General features: G+C 35.8%; 1 protein-coding gene across 1 annotated transcript in view; it reads right to left on the bottom strand.

The window, feature by feature from the left end:
* PAN3 (Poly(A) specific ribonuclease subunit PAN3) overlaps nucleotides 1–23456 on the bottom strand; it is a 181464-nt gene that overhangs the window by 109582 nt on the left and 48426 nt on the right. The window contains exon 7 of the mRNA XM_090372386.1: nucleotides 15132–15189. Coding sequence (XP_090228512.1) covers nucleotides 15132–15189 — 58 coding nt within the window. The remainder of the gene's footprint in view (nucleotides 1–15131; nucleotides 15190–23456) is intronic.

Below are 23456 nucleotides of genomic sequence, written 5' to 3'. Positions count from 1 at the left end.
TGCAGTGTGATATGTTGTGCCCATTGTTTATCCGGCTTATTGGCCGCCAGGCCCCTAGTGGGGCCCAACTTTGCCCATACCCTGCCACGTGGAGGCTAGCCGGGTGTATCCAGTATCACAACAAATTACTCTGGCAGGTCCTGCCACCTAGTTTCCTGGGATTTCAGTGGCTAGGACCTATTAAAAAAAAAAAAAAAAATTGCATTTGACATTAATGCTTAATGGGATTGCTGTTAGGAAATCACTGGTTGGGGTTGAACGCTAAAGAGATGTGTTAAAGGCCAAATAGGTCGGGCAAGATTTTGATGTTATTAAATTTAGACATGCGAGGCTATACGCTAGCTAATAGTGTTAGTTGTCTTAGAGATTTACAGGGAACCGGTAGAATTTAGACATTGATTAGAATTTGGTGGCATTGTTAAGGGTGTACTTCGGTTGATTTAGTTAGAGAGGGAGGGAGACTGAAGACTAGGGGGAAAACAGATAGAAGAATAGGGACGATAGAGTAGGCATCCCCAGAGAGGTCAGTGGAGACGAGCCCCACCAGGCGAAGTATGGGGGGTAAGAGAGGAGACAGAGATCCATCTCCTCCCTCCCCTGCCTGGGGATGGGGTTTTAAAGGGAACCAGGTTAGAGTACCCAGTTCAGATCGCCGTTGGCAGTAAAGCCGCAGAATGTCTTCATTGGTGTCATGTCCAAGGAGTGTCGAATCCGGTATGAGGGTTAATCTGCCCATCCCGCTCAGGGGGTGGGATATGTTAGCTGGCAGTGGGGAACCCACCAGGCAATGGGGTGGGAGAGACACACATTTACTTCATTCATAACCTTTTTAGGTACAGTGAAAATCCAATAAAATTAATAACTTTTTAAAAAGGAAGACACACTGGCTAAAATATTAGGAATTCTAGCCCATATGCAGTGACACAGTACAAAGAAAACACATTCTTATCAAGGAATTGCTATGGTGCTGGAAACACATTTTGTATGGCAGGATAAATCATGTTGGAACATAAACTAGCATTTATTACAGAAAACCAATGTAATAGACAAATGGCAAATATCAGACAAACTACAGCAATCTATCACTTCAAAAGTAATAATAAAATTGTTAAATTCAAGTAAAATAAAACTGATATTAAATTTCGAAAAATAAATTTCACATCGGTAGAATAGAAAAAAAAAATGTTTCTTCTATTCCACAAATGTGAAATAATAATAATGATTATGCAAGTTAAAAGAGTAAACAAATAAAATAATCAACTACAATAATCAAACTAGGAACTAAATAACCAAATTAAATTTGGTGGTCAAGCAATAAAAAATAACAAAAATAGAATTACATAAAAATTCAAATTAAACAGGTAACCCTTAAAATTAGAATTAAGACTTTAATCCAAGAAAATATTATTTTGCTTCCCTCATGGAACTCCAAGAACAAAATACTGTTTATCCAATTTATAGTGAATCCTTCGTGTTCTATGTCATGTGCTTCTCGGATGGAACTGTGATGTCAATATACAATATGTAACAATATAAAGACAGCTTGCAACCCTGAATATCCTCCAATTACCCAGAGGATAAAAATGTGTAATTATTTCTGAAACTGTTAGTGATAATAGATCATTGATTTGTTAATAACATACTAATTTGTGTTCATCCTACGGTAGCTCATTATAAATTATTATAAATCAGTGAACCCTGAATTCTACAATAAATATAAATTATTCTGTAATGAAGTTATTCTGGGGAGAGGGATCAAAAACAGCATAATCTACTCTAGGCATGCTAAAGCAGATTATGAGAAGCCCTCAGTCAAGGGTGCAAAGAATAGCAGCAAGGAATTCTTTGATTATATTAGCAGTAAAAGGATATCTATGATAACAGTATTGATGATCCTGAACCAGTTGCTGACAAGCTGGATAAATATTTAAGTTTTTAAACTTGAAGATGCTAGTGACCTAGCTATTATTAACTGGGAGTTTTATGATAACTGAAAAAGAGCTAGAAGCAAAGTTATTACAATTAAAAGTTAAAAAAAGCACAAAAAAAAAAAAAGGATGATGGAACATACCCAATTATATTGAAGGAGACTGCAAAAGAAGTCAGCAAACCTTTATCTAATACACTGAGAGCATCCTTGGATTTAGGTGGAGTACCTATAAATTGTCCTCCATGATGGTATAGTGGTTTAACCACTTGTCAGGGTTTGAGTCTTCTTGAGGAATTTCTGAAGACTGTAGTTAGCTGATCTCAGGCAGAAGGAGTAGGGTTTCCCCTTGAGAGTTATTCCAGGTTTTTGTGTTTACATAACATGCAAATCAATCACGAACACACACTTGTACAGACATAATACACTACATAATGGTGCAATATGGTCTAGGTTGCTAATTTTCCTAAACCACAACAACCACCCTATAGACTGAAATGTGCAGACATCTCAAATATTCACAAAGTTGGTTCAAAGGATGAAATGTGAAGAACAGACCCGAAAAGTTTTCTGACTTCAGTTCCAGGGAAGACTATGAAGTGCTTGGTTAAAGAAGTAATACAGGATCATTTGGACAAGAATGGAATAATAAGAGTCGCAGAATGGCCTTGAGAAGATACACCGATGAGCCAAAACATTATGACCAGCGAGTCGTTATGCAAATCGAAGCAACTGCAGGTGAACTACGGCATGTGCACGGGTCAGGATACGGTATAAAAAACACCTGACACTGAGCTCCGTTAATCAGTGTTATTACCCTTGTTCTTCAGATGGAAAAGGCAGCGGACTTAAGTAAGTTTGACAAAGGCCAAATTGTAATGGTCAGAGCATATCCAAAACAGCACGTTTGGTGGGGTGCTGGTAGTCAGCCGTGGTTGGTACCTACTGAAAGTGATCCGAGGAGGGGGAACCCGTGAACTGCTGGCGAGGTGTTGGACGCCCATGGCTCATTGATGCTTGAGGTGAGCAAAGGCTCTCCCTAGTTGGTACATGGCAACAGAAGGGCAACTGTGGCGCAACTCACCAGTAATTGGAATGCTAGTGACAGGAGTAATGCATCACAACACACAGTACATCGAACCCTGCTGAAAATGGGGCTGCGTAGCCGCAGGCTGCCCCAAGTGCCTATGCTAACCACAGGTCACTGGCGACAGCACCTCCAATGGGCATGCGAGCATCGAAAGTGGACCTTGAGTGATTGGAAGGTCATCTGGTCCGATGAATCACGTTTCCTGTTGCACTATGTGGACAGCTGGGTACATGTGCATCGTTTACCTGGGGAAGTGATGGCACCTGGATGCACCATGGGACAAAAATGAGACTGTGGTGTCATGCTTTGGGTGATGTCTGCTGGGATACCTTGGGTCCAGTCATCCATGTGCTGGGCACTCTGACGTCTACCACCTACCTAAACATCATTGCTAACCAGGTACACCCTTTCATGGCAACAGTCTTCCCCTCTGGTGGTGCCGTTTTTCAGCAGGATAATGTGCCATGCCACACTGTCCAAATTGTTAGAGACTGATTTGCGGAACATGAGGAAGACTTCCAGGTATTGCCCTGGCCTCCAAATTCCCCAGACATCAATCCCATCGAGCATCTGTGGTTTGTGCTGGAACAGCAACTCCGATCTGTGGCATCTCAACCACAGACCTTACAGAAGTTAAAGGATCTGCTGGTTACATGTGGGACACATGCACGTGTGCACGTGCACACACAAAGTTTAAACTAGGAGGGAATAACTGTAGAATAGATAATATTCCTTTGGTCAAAGAGTGACTGACTATTGAAATAAACTTCCACTTACACTCTTGAAAGAGTATCTGAATTTAAAGAGGGATTGGATATATACTTGAAAGAAATGGGTAAATGAAGTGAGGGAAAGTAACACTGATTACTTTTATTTTTTGGCTGATGCTAATATAAGTTTGCTTCCTTGCATCGTTTTGTCAGTACAAATGCTATTATTTGCACAATCAAAAATCTACATCTAGATGGGCATATTGTATGATATAACTAACTAACTTCCAAAAAAAAAACATTGTTGTTGGCATATGAAGAGGTGGATCTCAACAGCAAGAAATATGGAACTCATACAACCATACAAGGCCACAATATCCAAAATTTATCAGAAGCAGTAAAAATGTGGGATAACCACTTTCAAAAAAAAATTTCAGTAGAAAGAGAATACTACAGAGGTGCAACTGCAGAGCTTTACCCTGGACTATGAAGTTTAATTTCCAGTCTCCCATCACGCAATTATAAGAAACTTTCAATCTAAGTTGAGATCAAACCTTTCCCTCTCCCTCTCTCCTGACCTATCTTTAATTTTGTTTTTGCTATGCAGTGTTTCCCAAAAAAACAATAACTGTGCTTGGGTTAAATTAAGAGCTTAACCTTCTGTATAAAATTCAAGCACATGTTTATTCCAAATTTGCAAATTGTTTTAATTAGAAAAAAACTGATATTCATAACCATTTTGGCAAAATAATATTTAATTGAGAAACAAAACATTTACAGATAACAAGAATAAATACATATATGAAGGAGCACTGATAAGTTTTAAGCGTATCCAACTTGTGGCTGTTATATTAAGTTACAGCTATGATATAACAGAACTGAAACATTTCTTCATAAATATGGCAAATTTGAAACAACACTAATATTCTTGTTTTCAAAAGACCCTGGAAACATCACTCCACAATTCAATAAGGGTGAGTGCAGAACTATCATAAAATTTCTTTGTGAGATTATCAGAGGGTTTAGTGTCAAACAACGTTAACTACAAAATCATTTTGTAGTAAACGTTTTTGTAATTAACCAAGAAAAAGTTATTTAACGATTTCTTTCTTTACCGGAAATGTGCTTATAGCCAAGCTAACTTGTAAAGTACTAGAGAGATACAGTTCTATGATATGATATGTATTGTTATTTGTATAAAGTAAAACTAAAGTTGTCTCAAAACAAAAATGCAATTTTGTAGTTAACATTGTTTGACACTAAACCCTCATATCTACAAAAGAAATCCAAGAGATGTCAAAAATATTAAAAGACAATTTAGTTAATATATGCAGTGTACTATATTTCAGGCATGCCAGCAAACAGTAATAATGCATGATTTATAACAAATAAAACAAGAGAAAAGTAACTTTTGGCATTAGTAGAGGCATATGATGCAAGAAAGCAAGCTTATATAGTATCAGCAAAAAAAAAAAAAAAAAAAAAAAAAAAAAAACACCCCTTCCCATTTCACCTATCCATTCACTCCAAAAGTTTATCCACTTCTTCTTCTTTGAATTTATTTAAGCTATCAACTTCCACGAACAGATGGAAGTTTGTTCCAGCAATCAACTACCTACTGGCTAAAGGCAAATTTGCACACATCTATTTGCCAACTGTCTTTCCTCAATTTCAGTTTATGCTCCCTTAGGTTTGTAGTCTGAGCAAGAGAAAGAATCCCATCAGCATTGAGCCTGCTCAATCCATTCAAGGCCTTATACACCTCAATCAGATCACCTCATAGGTGTCTAGTCTCCAGACGCAATTTGCAGAACTTCAGCCTTTCTTCGTAAGAGCACCCTCTTAATAAAATGAAATTTCATTTCTAAATATCCACCATACTGCCCACTCACTCCTCTAATCAGCACATGGCAACAAACATAATATCTAGTTATTCAGCTACAGCACATAGTACATGGAGAGCCTATGTGATATACATTAAAAAATAAACAATAAATTTTACGAAAATCCGTCTATTAGGAGTTGAGTTGTTACATGTGGACACACAGATAGGTGGACAGGCATGACAAAGGTAATAGGTGCTTTATGCATATATGCTAACATGCCTAAAAACTTTTCTTCTCCTTCAATGCCCATTTAAAAAAGGGAGATTTTGATGTTAAAGATGATGATGATGATATGAGAGAGAAAGACCATTTCTATTTTAAATCTGCAAAACACTGAGAAAGTGAATGAGATACTTTTTGATCAATGAATTAAACTAAAAAAAAAAAAAGATAGTTAAGATAAGCAACATTCCATATGAATATGTTTTCACTCTGTTCATATAATTTATGACATGAGAAAATTCTGCAAAATGGGTCTCCAAATAAGCATTAGTATTAAAATGGTTGAAACAATACAACAAAGCAAAGCTTACATAGCATCTGCCATAAAACAAATAATAAATTAAATGTTTGAATGCAAATCAAAAGCTTTCCATGAATAAAGCTTCCAAAGCCATTTATTCAATTTTGCATGAAATGTATAAATTTACAGGATCAAACTGCTACCATAAAAAGAACAGTTCTATTGCTATGAACCTGAAATTAAACATTGTGAAACACTGTGAAAGTGAGACTTTCAAAATCACTGGGACACAAAGTTGTTCAAGATCCAAAGATCCTCTGGAAATCTCGACATTTTTTTCTGGGATAGTACAAAGCTAATTACAGACTTACTGGAAATTAAAGGAAATATTGAAAGAAAAATAAGGAGGAAAACTCAGAAAAGTGTCAGGTTCCTTTAGGATAATGTGCTGTTTCAAGACTTATGCAGTGAAAGTATATGCTTTACCATTTGTCTTCCTCATATTATAAGTTTGAAGATTTTAACGAAATATTTAAACACTGCACACATAATGTATTTAGCATCATCAAAGGTCTCAGAAAACTACTTCATGGACAGATCAAGCCTGTAGACTATTGGTTGGCAATCACATTTAGACCATTACAAAACTGCCAAATAGTAAATTATCAACATATTTTCTTTATTCTGGTTTAATTAATTAATTACGACAAAACCTCTTGACAGCTTTCCATCCATATCTGTTTCAATGGGCACATCTGCAAATTCGATAAAGTGCTTTTTGTTGAAAATTCTCTTAAAGTTTCCTTAAAGAATTTATAATTTTATCTTTCACAAAGATAAGTTACAGATCAGAAAACTCTGCGTCCCTTGTATACATGATTGTCAACCATCAACAGTTGCCAAAGAGTCTAGCTATTTCCTGAATATTCTTCATATCTGTGAAATTGCTTCAACATTACCCATATCTTCTGAGAAATATGGAATTAGATAATTTCATTAACTACTGCTAAAAAAGATGTTTACAAAATATCTGATGCTAGATGCAAATGAAAAATGAGGAAAATTAACAAACATAATTATATAGCAAAACCTAGTTAATTCAAAGTTCAAGGGACCAAAGTACATAATGTTTCAAGTATCCAAAAAGATTGGAACATGTTGGTATTAATTAATCAAGGGAAATTTCTAGTCAGATACTCTTATTAACACTTACTCTTATCAGATATATATTCTTATCAGATACTCTTATTAAGGGAAATTTCTAGTCAGATTGTCTTAATTCTCATTTAAAACATTAACGTTGCATTATTGTTTTTAAGTAAGCTGTAACCAAGCATGAACTGCTCTTGCTGATTACACTAGATGAGTCAGTGACCAGTTGACATCATTTTGGACAGCTGAAAATGTTTGATTACAGTTGCAAAATTTGATCTAGGTTGTTGTAGAATAAAATTATTTTTGGGCATAAGTTGCTATTTACAGAAGAGATTAACTGATTAATATGGAAGATACTTAAAAGAAAATATGCATACAATTTTATGTAAAAATAAATAAATTAACAAAAAAAAAAAAAAAAAACGCATACAGATTTTTCAAGATGTTAGAACTGTTAAATTCAAATGTGGAGGTATGTAAAAAATAAAACTCCTGATGCATCTTCCATGGTTAATCTCTTCTGTAAATAGCAACTTACTAATTTACATGCACCAAAAATAGGTTACAATTCCAGACAATCAAGTTAAATTTCATGACTACGATCAAACATATATTTTTCCAGCTGTATCCACGCACTGGACATTCGGATTCTTCTCTCTCATCTCAACAGCTCAATGACCAACTTATGTAGCTGTAATTACAAATAGTTAGTGTAATGGTACAAATCTTACTGAATTAGTGGCAATGCTAAAAGAGAGAAATATCACTTTTTTTTAAACGTGAATTAAAAGTATTAAACAGAAAATAATATCCCAAAATGTGGATCTTTCCTCTTTAGAAGGTATGTATAATTATGCATAATAATCAATGCAGAGCTTTTTTAAAGACATTGAGCTGCATAACTAGTATAGCCTCGAAAACAAAACTCATTGATCTTTGTTATTATGTGCAAGAAATTGTAAAAGATTTCACATACCTCACTGTAAATTCCTTAACCCATCAAAAGGCATATGAAAGGTAAAGGATTACTTTGACCACATGCATTTGAATTTTAAAAATCAGCAAGAAGTAATTTAAGAGTGTTCACCTTTTTGATGCCATCTTTATTTTCAATCTTTTCTGAACACAACTGAGAAAAATCCATTTTTTTATATTAAAAACATATATTTTAATTTTTAAATTAAAACTCCCTTTAGACCTGTCAATGAGCAAAATATAAATCAAAACACCTGTGCATTTCAATGAATGCAAACAACTGGATGCTAGTGGGTTAATAAGAGGAGTGCCACTGCATGAAACACAAAGCACGTGTCAACAGTTTGAATCTAGAAGATACTTCAATGCCACAATGTGTTAACAATCGAAGGAAAGCACATATCAATTAAGCCACCTTGCTGTCGATAACTGTACAACAGATGCCCCTCAACGTGTGCATATAATTAATTTTAACTTAATTCCTGAATTTTTCCGAAGTGTGTGATAATTAAGAGACTTCTGGAATTTTTTAGTGGAGAACTCAAAGAAAATATTTTCAAAAACAGCTATTAGGAGTCTGAGTTGTGGATAGAGTAGATAAAAAGCACATATTGCTGAAATATTGTTGAATGTCTCACTGACCCAGCAGAATGGACTCAGGGTTAAGAATAGTTAATTTTTTTAAATCCTCCAATTTGAATGTACTTTTCTGTGAAGCATATTCACTGTCATTCTCTCTCAAATTAAGCACATACTATGCAGTGACTTGAAGGTGCACAACACCTGCAGTCAGAAATAATGCATTTTCTTTGTTAGCAATCGATGTACTTTTTTTCAGCAATGTAAACAAAATAGATTACATACCTGTAATTTGAGTCACAGTTACTGCATTCTGTAATTCTGCATGCAACTTTGGGAAAGTGAATAGAAATGTAAAATTTGCTCTATACTGTAGCGCAACACTATATGCAGTACACTGGCAAATATTCATTGTTGCTCCATTCAATTTTGTTATAACAATGTTTTCCTGTAGTTGGTTTCGGAAGTCAATCTTTTTGAATTAGATAAGCTATTCACAAGTTGCAAGATCCAATTCACACTGAATTTAATGGTAAATATATTTCAAATAATCCAGAGTAGAATGCATATAAAATCTTATATCAATAGTAAGGAAACAGTAGCAACTTCAAAATACACTGCATTTTGAATAATCTGAAATTGGAAAAAAAAAAAAAAAAAAAAAAAAACTGATATTCTTGATATTGTAAATTGAAAAATCAGATATTCTTGACATAACATGCCACTGTCAATGCAATGTCATAGCACTGTTATCTGAAGGAGCTGGGTATATTATTCTTGCTGCATATATCCAAAAATTTCATTATTTCACATAACATGTTCCCCCACCTTTTCTTTACTACTGAATACACCACGAATAGTCAAAATAACAGAGAAAACATCTGCAAAAATATCTAAACACTTCCTCATTCATTTTGCAAATATTTGTGGTCTCAGTTCCAATCTCAACGATGTTCATTTCCACTTACAGTCTGCCAAATCCCACTTACTTTCTCTGACAGAATCTCAATTATCAGTTACTTCAACCACTGATCATCTGTTTTCCTAATTATTTGCTGTATGATTCTTTTTGCTTCAAAGGTGGCATTTATGCATATATCTGTTCTGATATTCCCTGTCAGACTTAGTAATTTGGAATCTCCTCTTTTTGATCTACTCTGGCTTAATATCTCTCTAAACCACTTTGTTAAATTCATCTGTTGGCTGCATCGATCTTCCAATTCCACTAATAACTTAGAAATTTTTGACTTCCCTTCTTTGAAGTTTGAACTTCTGCAGTCCAACTTTCCTAATAGTGAGATAATTTTCCTTGTGGATTTTAATGTTCACAACTCCAGCTGTCTTCAGTTTTCAAGTCGCACAGACCCAGCTGGTTGCAATGCTGAGGCTTTTGCAATTACTAATGATCTTACACAGATTTTTCAAATACCTACCTGATATTAGACAAACCTAACCACCCAGCCAACACTATTAATCATTTTCTCACAAACAAACACTTCCAAGTACACGGCTGAGGTGAGTCAGATCACAACTCTGTAATTGTTTCCTCTCCAATGGAGCCTTTCTTCATGGCAATCTCAGCCTTATATTGTTTGGTATTACAAGAATGCAAAATGGAATAAGCTGCAAGATTTCTATTCTTTTCCTTGGTTGGATTTTTGTTTTAAATCTTCTGATGTCAATGTTTGCTCAGACCAATGTCAATGAAATTATTCTTATAGGGATGAAATCCTTATATTCCACACTCCACCTTAAAATCTTATCCTTTACCTAAACCTTGGTTTTCCAATAAATGTGCTAAGGCTGTTCATGATAAGAATGTTGCATACTGAAATTAGCTTGCAACAAAATCTCCAGGTTTATTTTCTGCTATACCAAAGCTCACAACAATTGTAAAGAAGTTATTAATCAGTTCAAATTAGATTTTGAAGCTAGTAATAAAAAGCTTGACATTTGACCAAACAGTGGTCGAGCACTCTGATCTCTCCACAAAGTTATTGGCTTCAAACTGATTTAAAACTTGGTCTCTTGCCACCTCAGCTAAAGATAAAGCCAACTTGCTAGCATCCTACTTTCTTCTAACACTTGTAATGATGACATTGGTAAACCATTCCCAACATCATTCCCAGTACACTCCACTCAATGCCTCCTCTGGTCTTCTGTTAAAAGAATTTTTAACAATCTTGATACCAAGAATGCTCCAGGTCATGAGGGTATTTCTCCACTTGTTGTCAAATGTCCCGTTCTTTCCCTCTGCCTGGAAATTTGATCATATCCAGACAGTACCTGAAAAGGTTGACAAATCCCTCCCATCAAATTAATGTGCCATTGCACTTACTTCTCTTTCAAAAGTAATGGAGAAATCCATTACTTTAACTGCTACCTCTTAAAGTATTTCGAAAAACATTCATCTGATCAAAGATTGCCAATATGGATTTTGTCAGTGCCAGTCCACTGGTGATATACTGGCTTATGTTACCCATTTATAGAAAAATTCAATGGCACTGTTATCTCAAATTTCACCAAACCACAAAGTTTGTTTGTGGTTTGGTGAAATTTGACAAGTTGCTCTTCACATTTCAAAAGCTTTTGATCATGTTTGGCATAAAACTCTTCTAAATAAGCTGCCACCTTATGGTTTTCCAACTGTTTTTTGTAATTGAGTATCCAGTTTTTTCTCTGACCACTCACTGCAGATGATTTTAGATGGCTCTGTCTTTCAACTTCTCCACTAATGATGGTGTTTCCCTAAGGTTCAGTTCTTTCTCCCGCTTTTCCCTCTTGTATATTATGACTTCTTCTACTGAATGGAAATCCTATCCATAGTTTTGTGAAATCTATGCCCTGCACAAACAGCTTTAACTTTTCGAATAGCCACTACCAATTCCTTAAATGCTGACCTCCAAGTAAATTGGGGAAAAGACAATTAATTTCAATTCTTTTAAAATTCAGTTCTGTCTTAGCTCGCAAAAGGATTTCCCTCTTATACTTATCTTTGATGACACTCAGATTTGTAGAGAGACAAGATCACATATTAGGTATTACCGTGACATCTAATCTCTCTCTCTCTCTTGGCATAAGAACATCACAAATATTGCTTTCTCTACATCTAAAAAAAGTGGGTTTTTCTCTTTTGCTCTCCTCATTACTTTTTTTCTAAACAGCTACTCACTCTGTACCACTCTCAAATCCATCATACCATTGAATACTGTTCCCACACCTGGGTCAGTGCTCCCATAACCTCTCTCAGGCTTCTCGATTCCATTCAAAAGAGGGCAGTTAGGTTAATTAATGACCCATCTCTTAACAAGTCTCACTACTCTCTGTCTCACAGACATACTGTTTCTTCTGCATGCCTTTTCTACAGATACTTCCATGGGCACTGCTCTTCTGAATTGGCTTCTATGATCCTCCCCCTCCTCTCTCTCTCTTCCAAACAAATCTAAACATGTGCCCCAACCAGTCAACATCCATTTACTGTCCTACTTCAAACTTATAGAATTAACTTTTCTTCTTCCTCATTTATTCCTTCAACTTCTGTTTTCTGGAACAACCTCCCTTCACATGTATTTCCTGAAAATTACAATCTACAGAAATTTAAGTCTAATGTCACACAAATATCCTCTCTCATCTTCTTGACCTCCAACCAAAGCATGACATTAAGTACTATTGGATCTAATACCTTTTGTGTTTGGTGTTTTTAAAGATTTTAAGATTTTAACTATATACCAAAAACTAACAAGAATTACACTTTTTATTTCTTTTTGAGTAGCTGTACTGAATTACAAAAATAAATTTAACATACATAACTACCTGTACTGCCATACCATCTGTGCTTAACAATCAACCATGCAGAAGAGGATGCAACATAAAATCCTGAAATTAGGAGATCCAGAAAATCCCCCCCATTCAAAGATGGAAGATCGCAGATGATAAAATAGGGGGTTTGGACGGCCTCACATACTCATGAAATATGTTCACCGAACCATAAAGAGACTAGTTATTGCTCATATACAGGGTGTTGCAAAAATAATGGACAATAATTTAAAGGTGAAAAGTACAAACTAAAATAAGCTATTATTTTATTATTTTTTTGGTTTTTAGGAGCATTAGCAACTAAGGCCATATTGCTCCGGGGATATGCGGCGGTCATTCCCTGACCTTTCCGCATCCTCCGTATTTGGTGGTGATGGGCTCGAACCTCGGTCTAATCAAGAAGCGTGTGCTATGCACTGCTGCTCCTTCCCACCTGGCTACGGAGGCGCCACTAAAATAAGTAAAAAAGTCCCAGTAAACATCGGGATGCAAATTAACTGTTTTCGAGATGATGCATATTTTCTGTTAAGATCAGCCACTGACTATGGGAGCACTAGTTTAGCAAAAAGCTGTGAATCGTTTGCTAAGGGTGGTTTTATTAAACATAAGATAATACATTTTTAATTTTTGGTTTCAACACCACAGGATTTTACAGATGTTACATGTTACAGGATGTTACAAAAGATGTTGGCGCCTCCATAGCCAGGTGGGAAGGCGCAGCAGTGCGTAGCACACGCTTCTTGATTAGACCGGAGTTCGAGCTCGTCACCACCAAATACGGAGGATGCGGAAAGGTCAGGGAATGACCACCGCATATCCCGGAGCAATATGGCCTTAGTTGCTAATGCTCCTAAAAATCCAAATAACAAACAAACAAACAAACAAACAAACAAAAGGTGTTCAAAATGCTTTCCTTGCATCCATACGCAGCTTTGTAGTCTTCTCTGCATTGAGTTGCGAATCCTCTCGGGCATTCCTGGGTCATTTCTGATTTGTTGAAAGGCACCTTCAACCCGACGCTGCAATTCCTCAACTGTGTTAATGTCAGAAGTGTAAACCAAGCTTTTTACATGACCCCAAATACAAACATCCATAGCATTTAAGTCTGGCGATCTGGGAGGCCACATTACAGGCCCACCTCTACCTATCCACCATTGACCATACCTTCTTTTTTACAACTCGAGAAAAATGTGTTGGTGCACCATGCATAAACCACATGTTCTGGCATTGCTGAAGTGTAACATTATCATCGTCATGGTTTGGAAGAACATTCTACAGGAACTGAAGGCACAGCTCTCCTGTTAGCCTGTTTGGCAGAAAGTGTGGTCCATTTAGACGGTCTCCTAGTAGTCCTGTCCAGATATTCAATGAGAAACTTTGCTGATGTCGTGAGTCGTGAATTGCATTCGGATTTTTGTTGGACCAAATGTGACAGTTATGAAAATTAAAAATAGCATCATGAGTAAACCTAGCTTCGTCAGTGAACAAAATGTTCAAAAATTGGGGTTCAGGACACACTGTTCTTGCATTCACTGGCAGGAGTTCACTCTGGGAGGATAGTCTGTATTGCTGAGACCTCGTACACACTGGATATGGTAGGGGTACAATAATTGGCGATGTAAAATTCGCAACATTCTGCTATGACTTAGTACATGCTCTTGCAGAGCAACCCTCCTTGTCGAAATTCCTGGATTTTGTTCTATTCTTTCTAACACCCTTTCCTCAACATCAGGTGCTATGCTTCTGGGCCTACCTACTCATACTCCATATGCAAAGTGCCCATGTTCTCTAAGGCGTCGATGTACCCCGATGAATGTGCACCTGTTGGGTTGCCTTCGGCGGGGAAATGCTTCTTGGTACAAACGTTCAGCCGCGAGTGCACTGCCATTGGCTTTACCATACATGAAGTCCATGACAGCATACTCTTCATTGCTGTAACCTCTTTCCATGTTGACTATCCTTTGACAAGTACTAGTATGCCTGCTACATCTCAGAGCATTGAGAGAGGAAAAAGGGAGAGAATGAGCATAACCTAACCTAAACAAACAAGTCAGTGGTGGATCCCAACTCTGTACAGTTCACATTGAAACCAAAGTTTGTAACCAACAGCACTGAAAAGTTGGTGGCCAAGCTCTGAACCAGCCAGTCCAAACTCAAACCACATTAAAATCCTGTGGGATGAAGAGTGCCACATTAGAATGCAGCCAAAATGGACTTCTTCCAAGCTTATTTAGCAGCTGTTTTGCTGGAAAAATGGAGGTGAATTTGGTCAACTACTGGAAGCTTACAGAAAGTATGCCCAGGAGAGAGTGGTGACTATCATATAAGTCAACTATTGTTACTCTACTATATATTAGGTTTTTTGAATTAAAAGTTCTTGCAGCTGCTATCTATGTGTATTTAAATACTTTCGGTCGTACAGTGTATAAAACAACTTAAGAAAGGTAATATTTATAAATTATGGAAATCAAGAAACAAAATTAATATAAATGGAAAGAATTGCTTAATATATCATGTTTAAAGGAATTACCTGGATATTCATCTGGACTAGCCTGAGCTAAAGTTAGATTATGCCGATGTAGTATGTCCTTAAAAAGATATATCAACAAAAACATATATAGTAGGAATGGCAAAAACTTATAAAACTTATAGAAATTAATGATATATCATTTCTCTTGTAAAGTAACATAAAAATAATAAGCAAGAAATTGCAAAACATCATGTATATGTGGCTTAAATTAGCTGTGGCCAAAATACATAATGTATAAGTGGCTAAAGCTAATTTAAAGTAAAAACTGTAAATATTGTTTTATTTTACACAGGGATCTTGATATTATAAATGCCAATCAATTAACCTCCTGTTCATTTCTTATCTCCATATTATGATAGCACATCTTTTCTGGAGTTTCACAGTAGTTGGTACATATTTGTGATCTTAAGATACACACAGGTGTATCTAGTACACTGGGTCACAAATATATGGTTCCAAGGTATATTACCAAAAGTAATGGGAACCCAATTGGATAAGCATGATATGTAAGATTTAACTATGCTAATGGTGCCTATGAGTGGAACAGCTCAATAGGAAGGCTTTGAGATAGCATGCATTATCATCCAATAAAAAAAAGTCTGAACCAATGATTACTGTAAAAGGGTGAACATGGGGATCAAGGATCTCTTCAAAATCTTACACCCAAGAGAATTTCTCGGGAGAACAAACTAAAACCTGCATTGTTACTGAAAGTGATTCTACCACACACAATTAAACCATCACCACTAAATATGTCTCTTTCTGCAATGTTAGCAGGATGGAATCTGATTCCCCATTCTTTGTAGATGAAAGTGCATTTAGAATCCTATTTAAGAACAGTATCGACCTATTAATGAAGAACATCACAGACCACTGCTCCTGGATCCAGTCAATGTGCACTAATTCAGATGGGTTTGTGTGGCTTTCCTCTCTCACAAAAGCTAAGAAACTACACAAGCTGCGGTCAATCAAAATTGTGGTCAAACAAATTTAGGCCAAGTTATCCCACAGAATCAGTCATTTATTTGCCTTAACTCAATAACTGACTCAAGATTGAGCAGCATTATTATTATTCTTACCCGCACACAAACATAATCAGCTATGATGAAATCTTTTTCAATAAAATAGCATATCATAATGACAATTTCATATGAGTAACATATTTTAGTTTCCACACAATCTCAATCAACTTCAGTATTCTCTTTTTAATAACATATCCTTTCTACATGCAAATTAAAAATCAGGTTATCTTTTTAAAAGCCAAATTTACTAAAACAAACACTGACTGTTAAAAGTCCTTTGCATTTGTTTTCCCAACTACTATCTCTTTATAAAAAAAAATATTAATAATGTACATACTTTTGTTTAGTTTAGAATTAACTCTATGCTTAATATAAATTCAGGGAAAAGCCTCAGACTGTGGGGAGCTTTAAAGACACAAGTCAGTGGTGTAAATGCATCTTGTCTATATGAAGTAAATTAACCAAAGTTATTATAGTGGCATTGTTTTATTACATTTCATATTGTGAATACCTTCATGACAAGTTGCCTATTTGGTTATACTTTGAATAAGTAACGCTTTGGCATCTTCTTATACTGTGGACTAAACTTCACAACTGGGTTGTAAACTACTATACCATCAGGATATCTACCTACCTATCCACTGATGAAGGGCCATATATTCCTGAAATGGCCAACTGGGTGGTGGTATCCACTGAGAGTAAGTAATAATAGTCTTCTCTATTGGGAAGTGTTACTTATTGAAAGTATAACTACACAGGCAACTTTTTTGTGAAGGCAATATGTAAAGCCAATAAGAGATGCAATGAAATGATGCCACTATAATAACTTTGGTTAATTTCCTGCACATAGACACAATGCATTTGTAATGACCTCTATGTTAAACATGTAAATACTGCTGGATCTTATCTTTCTATACATTAAAATAATTTTCCTCCTAGTGATATTTATTCAGCCAATGGGAGAAGAGGAATACAGGTTACATGGTAATACATAACAAATACAAAAATACGTAACAGAAGCTTGTTTTACTGTGGTAAAACAAGCTTCTGTTTCAGCATGGTCATGCTAGATAAACCTCATACATGAACTGTTTATCTAGCATGACCACGCAGTACCATTCTTGATTTCCATATGTAACGTATTTATGTATTGATAGCTGAGGAAGAGACAGAGTGTTGAAAGCTTCTGTAAGTATCTTATTTTATCAAAAGAAGCAAGTGCAGCAAGCAGGGGGTGAAGCCCTCTAGTCTTCATTAAATAAGCTTCCTCTAATGGGCTATATAGCTCTAACCACTTAACCACTTTCTTTTTTCCATATCAATCAAACAATCAAAAAAAAAAAAAAAAAAGCTGTTCTAATATCCATCTTTTCACGATTCAACTTTTTCATGGTTATCATGTGATTACACAGATATGGTGTCACTCCCTTGCTAACCATTTGCTGACCATTTTATTCAATTCATTCATTCAGTTTTTTTCAATCAAATCAAATTATCAATTTTTTTTATAATTTTACAATAGAATAATTAAATGGATTTCAATGTCAAAGAGGTATATAAGTTGAATTTTTCCTTCATTTTCTTTTATATTATTTACCTTAACTACATTCTCAACACATTACAGTTTAGCTTTCAGTCTTTGCAGTCCCTTCATGGTGTGCTTGGACACAAGCTCTCCTCAAAACCCAGAAAGCTCACCTTAAAACCCAGAAAGCTCACCTCAAAACCCTGTAACAAGTTTCTACGCTGTAAAGTCTTAATGATGATTTGCAGTTAGGACCAGATATAAGTTATTTCCCAACAATAAACCCATACAATTGTAATTTTTTTGCTATATCAAATATCTCTCTTTATTAATTTCTTTACTGCTTATCTAGCAGTCTCTGTTTAATTACACTTTTGTTTTATATAAATATGCATATACATCTGAATAACTAGCATGTACAATAGCATAATATAAGGCAAAACATAATTCTTTCTATGGGATCATTTGTGTATAGAGGTTAAGGCAGAGGTTCCCATGTGTGGGGATAACCCCTTGGGAGCACACTTGGTTTTTATGGGAGGGCACTTGTTTTCATGAACTTTTTTTTTTTTTCTTTTAAACAAAATATGGACAAACCATCCTACTAATCCAGGTACAAAGTGTTTTTTATTTATTTCTGTTATTTGCATTTTATTTCTTTGAGATTAAATGTAATGAAATATATATTAATTTATAAAAGTATGCATATTCATAGCTAAATTTTTAGGTCAAATCTGTTTATTTACACTTGTTCTGGAACTTGGAGGGCACATGAAACTCGAGAACTTGTTCTGGAGGGCACGTGAAATTTATTAAAAATTTTAAGGGACTCAAGGTATAAAATTTTGGGAACCTCTGAGTTAAGAGAATACAGAAAATTGATCTTTGTACATAGAGATCTTTTTTCATGAAGCCTTCTGCAGAAGAAGGTATCCAGATACATCTGTAACAAATTGCTATGCTGTAAAGTCTGAATGATGCTTTGTAGTTAAGGCCAGATAGTGATCACGTATGATCACTCATCGGTGAAGAGAGGATATTAGAGCTGGAAAAGGAATCAGAAAATGTGAATTGGAATATCATCGGTTTGGCTGAAACAAGAAGAAGCAATGAATCACTTATAAGTTTATCACGTGATAATCTGCTGTACACCAATGGAAACAGTGAAAGGAGTGAAGGTGGAGTTGGGTTTCTGGTCCATAAAGATTTGAATTCCAAAATGTTGTTTTTAAAAGGTACATCACCAAGGCGGTCAAGACTAATAATCAAGATTTTTAAGAGGTACAAGCTAAAGATTATAATGATTTATGCTATGCACCAACATCGAGCCATGATGATGAAGAGGTTGAAGAAATGTACACTGAAATTGAGAGTCTTCTAGATGAGCAGAAAACCCACTACACTATTATTATGGGGGACTTCAATGCTAAGGTTGGAAAAAGGCAAAACAACGCAGAAAGAGGAACTATAGGAAATTTTGGAATTGGTGAAAGAAATAAAAGAGGTGAAAGACTTGTGGAATTTGCAGAATCTCAGGGACTGTCAGTAATGAACACTTTTTCAAGAAAAGGGTGAACAGAAAGTGGACATGGAAGAGTCCAAATGGATTAACAACTAATGAAATCGACTTCATCCTCACTAACAGAAGTTATATTGTGAATGATGTTACCGTCCTGAATAAGGACGTGTTGGAAGTGATCACAGAATGGCAAGATGTACACTTGATATAGATGTAGGAAAGGAAAGGAAAAAAACTGACTCGAGTAAATAATACAAAGGTCTTTGAGATAACAGAGGAGGAGAAAAAGCAGTAGTACTGGAACTTAAGAACAAGTTTGAGCTTCTGCAGACTGCTCAGGACCAAGATATCGACGAGGAATATTACAACTTTCTGAAAGTGATAAAGCCCAAGAAACCTATAGGGAAACAGAAATCCAAAGAAGAAAAAATTAGTCAAGAAACACTTGTCATGATGAACTGAAGATGACAAATGAAGAGCAAGAAAAACACTGACAGGGGGAAAATTGAGTATACGGAGTTATGCAAAGCCATTAGAAAGAGACTCAGAGAGGACATAAGAAGATTTAACACAAGAAAAGTAGAACAAGCATTAAGGGAAAACAAAGAATTTAAATCAGCAGCCATGAGCAGTAATACAGAAGGACAAATGATACTGAAACTGAAGAATAGCGATGGTGTACTTATAAACAGCAGAGAAGGCATAATTCAAATAGCAGAAGACTACTATAGAGAATTATACAAGGAGCGAGGGAATGATGCCAGCAGTGGGGAAGATGGATTGCAAAGTAGCAACACATACGACATACCCGATATTCTTCCTGATGAGGTAGAACACGCATTCAAGAAAATGAAGAATCAGAAAGCCCCGGGGGAAGATGAAGTTACTGTAGAGTTGTTAAAATTGGGAGGAAGAGACATAACACAAAAACTGGCAAGGCTCTTCACAAAGTGCATTAGAAAAGGTGCGACACCTAAGAAGTGGAATAATGCAATCATAGTTTTGCTGCATAAGAAAGGAGATAAATCAGAAATTGGAAATTTTAGAACAATTAGCTTGTTATCCCACATCTACAAGTTGTTCACAAGGGTCATTACTAACAGATTAGAAAGAATACTTGATGAGAATCAACCGAAAGAGCAAGCTGGCTTTAGGACAGGATTCTTAACTATGGATCACCTTCACGTAATATCACAGCTAATGGAGAAAGCAAATGAATATAAAACACCATTATGCCTGGCATTTATGGATTATGAAAAGGCATTTGACTCCATACAGCATAAGGCAATGTTTCGGGCACTGGAAAGACAAGGTATAGATACCCCTTATATTATGATTTTGAAGAAAATATATGAGAGTGCTACCTCCTTTATTAGACTACACAAAGACAGTAGCAAATTTAAAATTGAGAAAGGAGTTCGACAAGGAGACACAATATCTCCGAAGTTGTTTACTGCTGCCCTTGAGGAGGCTTTCAGAAGATTAGACTGGTCGCAGAAAGGAGTCAATGTGAACGGAGAGTACCTAAACCATTTACGATTTGCAGATGATATTGTGGTTATAAGCCACGATCCCAAAAAATTAGAGGAAAATCTTAATCAGTTATGCACAGTTAGTAAGGATTTTGAACTAAAGATGAATATGGCTAAAACAAAAGTAATGATGAACAAGTATGCCATGGAAAGGGAAATAATGATTGAAGGAGCAGTAATTGAAAAGGTGGAGTCATATACTTATCTGGGACAAGTTATTAGCTATAAAATGATAAAGGGCTGGAAGTCAAGAGAAGAATTAATTTTGGATGGATAGCATTCAGGAAATATAGTCACATACTGAAGAGCAATATCCCAGTTTGTCTGAAACGTAAAATAATGAATCAATGTATACTCCCCACCATGACTTATGGAAGTGAAACTTGGGCACTCACCAAAAGAATGGAAGAGAAGATGAGAACTACACAGCGAAGAATGGAACGAATTATATTGGGAATCAGACTGTTAGATAAGAAGAGAAACACATGGATTAGGCAGCAAACTCAAGTAAAGGACATTCTTATCAAAACTAAAGAACTAAAATGGTCTTGGGCAGGACACATAGCTCGAAGACATGATGACAGATGGACTAAGAAAATAACAGAATGGTACCCAAGAGGAGCTAGAAGAAAACCTGGAAGACAAAGGTGGAGATGGATAGATGAAATTGATGAGTTTTTGGGTAGTAAATGGATGGCCAATGCTCAAAACAGAAAGAACTGGAAAGTTGCTGGAGAGGCCTTCATCCTGCAGTGGATTGAAAATGGATGATGATGATGATGAGTGATCACCTTACCTGCAGGTGACATGAGGATGGCCTCGTAGTTTTTCAATAAATAGTGTGTATGTTTTGAAACTGGTTCCATACCATGTTTACAGCATTGTGAGTCATATTCAGCCACTGAGCCACTTTGGCTTTACTTTATCCTGCTTCTGTTTCCCCTATTGTTCTTTACTTCAAAGAATCATCCAAACAGCACCTTGATAACAATCTTGAAACTGACAATGCAAGCAATAAATGCAAAATACAGAGGTTCTAGAAAGAGTCTGATCTTATCTGGTTACTCAATTTGTGTGTTGCAAATGGTTGTGCACAACTATATTTATGGGTAAGACAAAGGTTTATTTCAAAAATGGCAAATACAGAATGCACCAAAGAATAAGTTAGGGTATGCTTTTATTTTAATTCTTCTGGAAAAGTGCAATGTTATAATAGAAAAACTACTAAAAAAAACTATTAAAACTTACTATAACAGAAAAACTACTATTTAACAAACCCAAAAATTTATGGTCATATATAAAGGTATTATACTTCAAAATGGCAGCCCAAATGCATGAAGGTAGCCCCTTTAACACAGTTTTGCAAAAGTTTGCATAACATGATTAATTTTGGCAAAATTTTTTAGTTATCCCTCTTTAGAAAACTCTTTAAAAAATTCATTTTTTAGTCAGATTTATCACGGTATTATAAGATTACTATAATTTCACTATTATCCCTCTTTTTATGATTTATACAGTATGGAATTTCCTGGAATAGACAGCCTTTTAAATAGCAAAATTCTACAGAAAAATTCTACAATTAAACAGAAAAATTCTACAATTAAACAGAAAAATTCTACAATGGTTAAATCTGGTGACTTATGATCATTTAATAGTGGCCTGGTGCCCAATTCACTTGCTTAGTACTTTTTCACTTAGGAATTTCCTAAGTTGGAGGGAATAACATACAGGCAAATACCTCTTTTTACATCCTGTATAATAAAGGTCTTTTCCTTCAGTTTTGGCGCCTCCGTAGCCAGGTGGGAAGGAGCAGCAGTGCATAGCACACACTTCTTGATTAGACCGGGGTTCGAGCCTGTCACCACCAAATACGAAGGATGCAGAAAGGTCAGGGAATGACCACCGCATATCCCGGAGTAATATGGCCTTAGTTGCTAATGCTCCTAAAAACCAAATAACAAAACAAAAAACAAAAACCTTCAGTTTTAGGATAAGAAAAATCTTGTAACATTATTAAATAGCTGCTTGAAGTAGCACTTCCAATGAAAGAAAAAAAAAAAAAAAGTCTCACAATCCCCTCAGAGCAAATTCTGGCCCAAACAATGCCGAACGAGTTTAACTCCTTTTTGATTTGGATATTACGATTCTCTGAGTATCAATAAACATAAATGTGTTGGTAGCATGTCCCTGACCTTGAAAACTGCCTTGTCAGATTAGAAGATTTCACTGGCCAAATTTGCATTATTTTCACACATTTGGAGGAACTTTTCTTCAACTCCAATTCTGTTATCTGAATCATCCTTATTAAATGTATAATACAATTTTGGAACGTAAACCATGTATTCTGAATCTTTTAAAATTCGTCTTACTGAAGTCTGGTGTTTTTATATCATCTTTTTTTTTTGATTTGGTAGTTGTTGGCGCATCGGCTTCTGTGGCCATATTGCACCTCCCAAGGTTTGTGTAGTACTTTGATCCAAGCCCGAGGCGGGAATCGAACCCCCGACCTTTGGGTTGCCAGGCAGGTACTTGACCCACTCGGCTAGCCCGGTCGGCTTATATCATCTGAAAGACTTCTTGTGAATTTGAGTAATTTAATCAAAAGAAAATTTCCATGCAGAAGGAAATACACCAGTGAAATAAGAACATAACAGTAACATACTCTAGTAACTGATTCAACAGCTTTTATAATCGGTGACTAAATTTTATTTGTACCATTATATTAAA

The sequence above is a fragment of the Mastigoproctus giganteus genome, chromosome 1, assembly GCF_048544385.1.
Source record: "Mastigoproctus giganteus isolate SK-2022 chromosome 1, ASM4854438v1, whole genome shotgun sequence".
In the NCBI taxonomy this organism is placed as follows: Eukaryota; Metazoa; Arthropoda; class Arachnida; order Uropygi; family Thelyphonidae; genus Mastigoproctus; species Mastigoproctus giganteus.
Note: the sequence above shows the minus strand (reverse complement) of the source record. Positions and strands in the feature narration are given on the sequence as shown.